The sequence below is a fragment of the Stenella coeruleoalba genome (assembly GCF_951394435.1).
Source record: "Stenella coeruleoalba genome assembly, chromosome: 8".
NCBI lineage: Eukaryota > Metazoa > Chordata > Mammalia > Artiodactyla > Delphinidae > Stenella > Stenella coeruleoalba.
In genome coordinates this window covers 10,168,801-10,174,215 of record NC_137154.1, presented here as the reverse complement: position 1 = coordinate 10,174,215, position 5,415 = coordinate 10,168,801, and the positions used below count along the sequence as shown (strand labels likewise).

The window sequence follows — 5,415 nt, the reverse complement described above, 5'->3', positions numbered from 1 at the left end:
TCTACCTGAGCACGTAAGTCTGAACTGCACAAGCCCTCTCTCTAAGTCAGCTGTAAGATGCTTTCAGTTGCATGAAAAGTTGTAGCCCAGCTGATCCACAAGTTTCCTGAGAGACAGTCTAGCCCGGGATAACTATGGCCCCAGGGCCACATCTGGCCCTGCCACTGGTTTTTGTAAATAAAGTTTTATGAGAACAGAAGCATGCTCATGGGCTCAGGGGCAGCAGCTTGGTCCAGGGGGGTGTGAAGGGAAGAGGGAGAGCAGTGGAAGATATCAGGATACAGGTTGGAGGAAAAGGCAACAGGATGTGCTGATGGATTTCATATGGGAGGAAGGAGAGGGATGGTGGGAATGTTTCCTCCTCACTAACGTTTTACCCAGATCTCAGAAGCAGCTACACAATTCGCAGGTGCCAGCGCGAAATGAAAACGTGGGACCTCTTGTTCAAAGAGTATTAAGAGGGGCTTCCCTGGTGGCGCAGTGGCTGGGAGTCCGCCTGCCGATGCAGGGGACGCGGGTTCGTGCCCCGGTCCGGGAAGATCCCACATGCCATGGAGCGGCTGGGCCCGTGAGCCATGGCCGCTGAGCCTGCGCGTCCGGAGCCTGTGCTCCGCAACAGGAGAGGCCACAGCAGTGAGAGTCCCGCGCACCGCAAAAAAAAAAAAAAAAAAAAAAAGTATTGGGAATTTCAAGACAGGGATAGCAGAGGCTCAGGGCCCTGCTGCGTGTGAGGCCCCATGGGTGGCACAGGTCACACACGCTGGTGAAGCCAACCCTGGGTGAGTCTGAACCCACACCCTTGGCGCCCTCGAGCCTCGGCTTTTCTGAACAATGACAGGCTAGGCGAGGGGGCAGCCAGACCCCTCCGGCACGGTGTCCTCTGAGGGTATCTCTGAGCACTCTGGTTGCTGGAGGGGACCGGGCCCTCTTCAGAAGGGTGGGTGGTCGGAGCCCAGCCAGGCTGCCCAGCTTCGAACCCCTTCTGTGCCACTCAGTAGTCGGTGACCCACCTCGGACAGGTCCTCAATCCCTCCGGACCTCAATTTCCGTCTCTGTAAAATGGGGACCCTAATAGTGCCAAGGATGGGTGGAGAAGCACAGCCCTCAGACAGTGCCTGCCGTTAGTCTCCTACAACAAGCCCTCCCTCTTTCTTTTCTCCTCAGCCAGAAGGAGAATGGCAGCATTGTGATGTTAGGCGGGGTGGACGACAGATACCATAAAGGAAAGCTCCAGTGGATACCAGTGTCCCGACCTCACTACTGGCAGATAACCATGAACCGGTAAGCCCCTCCCTCTGAGGGCCACCCCAAGTGATGCTCCCACACGTGCACACGGACACATGCAGACACACAAAGAAACGCACAGACGCACAGTCACACACACAGAGATACGCTCCACCCCCAAAGACACACGTGTAAGCACACGCACAGGGACACAGACACACACAAAAACACACACAGATACACACACCACCCATGGGTTCATAATCACCCCAGGCCCCTGACCAGAGCTCTGACCAGGGTCCTGAACAGGGTTCAGAGAGACGTGTGCAGCCCAAGAGGGCTGCACCCACCACGCTGGAAGGCAGGGAGCACGGTTTGAAGACCCTGAAGTGCAGTGAAAAGAGGACCAGGGAGGATGTCACCAGCCTGAACAGGGTTGTGATAAGTTGACCAACTGTCTAGGGCTACCCGGGACCCAGGGAGCTCTCACTACACAAAACTACCAGTTTCAAAACAGGGAAAGTCCTGGACAAACCAGGAAAACTGGTTTCCTGAGGGAGAAACTCCCCAGCAGTGGAGAGAGGTTGGCTGCATTCTTGAGACCTGAAAGCAACTCATACAAAGAGACACTCGCCCCACCCGTAGCCACCCTCCATCCCGGGCACACAGTGGGGCAGGGGCTGTGACAGAGAGAATCAGGAAGCCGGGATCCAGGAGTGGCCTGAGAACAAGGGGCAATAATTGACGGGATTCTCAGTGATACCCTCAGACAGAAGCTTCCGTGTCCTTTGGAGGCCCCCTGGGCTAGCTCAGGCATCGCCTGGCCGGGGGCCTCAGTGTCTGAGCTGTGTGAGTGGGCCATGCTGGGAGACAACCTCTCCCAGGGCAGCCTGTGTCTCTGACACCCCTACTCTCAGCATCTGCTGCCCCGGAGAACCTCCATCGTCACTGTGTGGGTTGACCCGTTATCGGTCACACAGCACATACAGGGCTCTGGTTGTCCTCATCCACTTTTTCATTCATTCATTCATTCAACAAACATACATTGTGCATCCGCTGTGTGCTAGGCACTTGAGAGAGGCACTGAGGCTACAACTTGCCCTTACATCTAGTAAGGCAGACGTACATGAAACGAGTCACACACATAATAATGAATTTCCACTTCGGTACATGCTAGTAATGAGGAAGAGACTACAGAGAGTGACCAAGACAGGAGCCTGATCTAGTCTGGGGGTGAAGACTTTCCTGAAAAAGAGACAAGTAAGCTGGAACCTGGAAGATGAGGAGAAATTAGCTAGACAAAGGGGATGGGGGTCTTCTAGGAAGGGCGAGCAGCACATGCCAAGGCCCTGAGGCACCAAAGAGCCTGATGCACTCAGGAGCTGAAAGGAAGTCAGCGAAGGTTAGGCGACCAAAGCAAAGGCAAACAGAGGCAGGGCGTGAGCTGAAGGGAGACAGTCAGTGAGGGGGGCGGTCATGGGGGGAGACTTCACAGTGATCCTGGTGTCCACTCTGTCCCACTGTCTCCCAGCATCACCATGAACGGTGTGGTTTTTGGTTGTGTCCGCGGCTGCCAGGCCATTTTGGATACCGGGACCTCGTTTGTGCTCGGCCCGAGCCGACTGGTCACCGCCATCCAGATGCTCATCAGCGCCAGCCCTGTCGGTCACGAGGTGACGGGTCACGCCACGGGGTCACGAGGTGAAGGGTCACGCCACAGGGTCACGCACCAGGGATCACCTGGGCCAACCTCTCTCCCTCTTTCTCTAACAGTATGCGGTTTCATGTAGCTATGTGGCTCGCCTGCCTACAATCATCTTCAGCATCAACGGCAACGACTACCCAGTGCCCCCTCAAGCCTACATCAGAAAGGTGAAGGGCCAACCCTGGTGGAATTGCAGGAACCCTTGGGCTCCTGCTTGCAGGAGGGGGCCCTCTGCAGGGCAAGCCACACCATTGCAGATGCCACGGAGCCCCTGTGGCTGGGCCAGTGCCTCCCACAAAACCAACCACTTGAGAGTAAGGGGCAGTCTGGGACTTCCATCATCCTGAAATAAATGGAACACTGCCCCGTGCTGGCCTGGTGCGAGGCACAAGGAGAAGGGAACACTGAGGGCCTCTGCCCTCAAGGAGCTTCAGTTCAACCTGAGCCCTCAGATAGATGAACACAGAAAGTCAGCTCTAGCAATCCCTGCAATAGGCCAAGGGACAAGTGGGGTGGGTGGCCACAGTCTCAGCGTGTTGTCCCACCATAATGGTTAACGGTCTCCCTCCCACCTCGAAGGTGTCCTGCTTTGGATGACAAATTACATGGCGACCCTCGTCCTCGCCTGCGACTTCCCCTTGCTAAGCCCCACTTCCCACTCTGTGAGTTGGGGTACCAGACCCCTCTGTGGGGAGGCTGCACGCTCCCGTGAATTAAGGGTGCACAGTGACCGCACGGCCCTTGCACAGGGTTGAGGCTTAATGTCAGTTCCCTGTGGGAGTTCAGAGGAGGCTGATGGCCTCAAAGAAGGCTTTGAGGAAGAAAGGGAATTTCAGTCATTCTAAACCCCCAGCCTCATGGAGGCATGAGGAGGCCTGCATGGGTCCAGGCGAATCTGCACTGGACCCCGTGCAAATGGCACCCCCGGGGGCTGAGCCGAGGGGTGCCGGGCGCAGATTAGAGTGATGAGGGCTGTACACAAGGGGAGCACCAGGGTGAGTCACCCAACCCGGCCTGGAGTGGCCAGGGAGGGCGAGCGTGGGGCCAGGAAGCCTTCCTAGAGGGGCTGAGCGCAGTCTCTAAGAACGGGTCGTGGGGAAGAGGGAGAAGCAAAGGCATTCCCTGCAGAGGAAACGGAGAGCAGGGTCAGGAGGAGTGAGGGGAATTACAGGCCATCCTTGCTCTTGTTTAACATTTTATTCAAGTATAGTTGATATACAGTGTTGTGTTAATTTCTGCTGTACAGCAAACTGACTCTGTTATACATGTGTTTGTATCCTTTTTCTTCTTCTTTTCCACTAGTTGATCACGGGAGCTTGAATAGAGCTCCCTGGGCTCTACAGCAGGGCCTTGTCGTTCACCCATCCTCTCTATAGTGCTTTGCATCTGTTCATCCCAAACTCCCGTCCTCCCCTCCCCCAGCCCCTCTCCCTCATGGCAACCACATGCCTTGGCCGTTCTTGGTCTTGGATGGGCACCCCACTTCCGCAGCTGCTGAGAGAGCCACTTGGTTCTTACCAAAGGAGGGAGATAAAACCGAGAAGCTGCCGGCTCCGGATGCCCAGAGGGTGGCAGGTAAGGGCTCAGGCTGACTGCTGTGCATTTCCGTCTCCCCCAGAACCTTCAGGGCCAATGCCTCAGCAACTTTGGAGGGGGCACAGAGAACATGAGCCACTCGGAGACCTGGATCCTGGGCGACGTCTTCCTGAGGCTGTATTTCTCGGTTTACGATCGGGGAAACAACAGGGTTGGCCTGGCTCCCGCAGTGTAAAGGCTGGGGCCGCTTCAGCAGTCAGGCCCCCTCCAAACACACACTCACTCACACGTAGGGCACTCCTACCCAGGGATGGCGGGGGACTGTGGTGCTCTGCAAAGCCCCATTCTCAGCAAAGAATAAAAGTTTCCATTCTCAACGGTGCTAAGACAAATGGGTGCCTCTCTTTGGGTCGGGGAGGTGTATCATGATCGGGCAGGATCTGAACCACAAGTGAGAGGAGCCCAACTCCAAGTGGCTTTAAGGAAAGGGGAGACTTACTGGAAGGACACTGGGTATCCGGGACACAGGAACCACAGCAGAGGCGAAGATCTCAGTGACTGGACCCAAGGAATCAGAAGCCATCAGCTCCCTCTTTCTCTCCCTCACTCTTTCCCGTCTCTCATCTTTGATTCTCTTAGCCTGACAACTTTCTTCCCTCACACTTCTACACATATATCCCTAACGCGTCTAATCCCTAAGGAAAGAAGCTCAGAAAAACCTCGGGATACCAAGGAGGGCTCTGATTGGGCCACCTCAGATCACGTGTCCAGCCCTGGAGCAACCATCCTGGCGGGGGGGCTTGGGGGTACTATGATTGGCTTTACTTGATCACGTGGCCCTGCCCAACGTGATTGACAGTCTCCTCCAGCACCACGTGACTGCAGCTGGGGCGAGGCAGGCCCCAAGGAAGTTTCCGCGAGTGTTCTAGACAGTGGAAGAGTTTGTGATG

General features: G+C 55.9%; 1 protein-coding gene across 1 annotated transcript in view; it reads left to right on the top strand.

The window, feature by feature from the left end:
- LOC307189866 (pregnancy-associated glycoprotein 2-like) overlaps window positions 1-5,157 on the top strand; it is a gene marked incomplete at its 5' end in the record, with an annotated part of 23,339 nt that extends 18,182 nt beyond the window's left edge. The window contains 4 exons of the mRNA XM_079928356.1: window positions 1,165-1,281; window positions 2,756-2,897; window positions 2,998-3,243; window positions 4,548-5,157. Coding sequence (XP_079784482.1) covers window positions 1,165-1,281; window positions 2,756-2,897; window positions 2,998-3,243; window positions 4,548-4,700 — 658 coding nt within the window. The 3' untranslated portion in view covers window positions 4,701-5,157. The remainder of the gene's footprint in view (window positions 1-1,164; window positions 1,282-2,755; window positions 2,898-2,997; window positions 3,244-4,547) is intronic.
- Window positions 5,158-5,415: the final 258 nt, after the last annotated feature.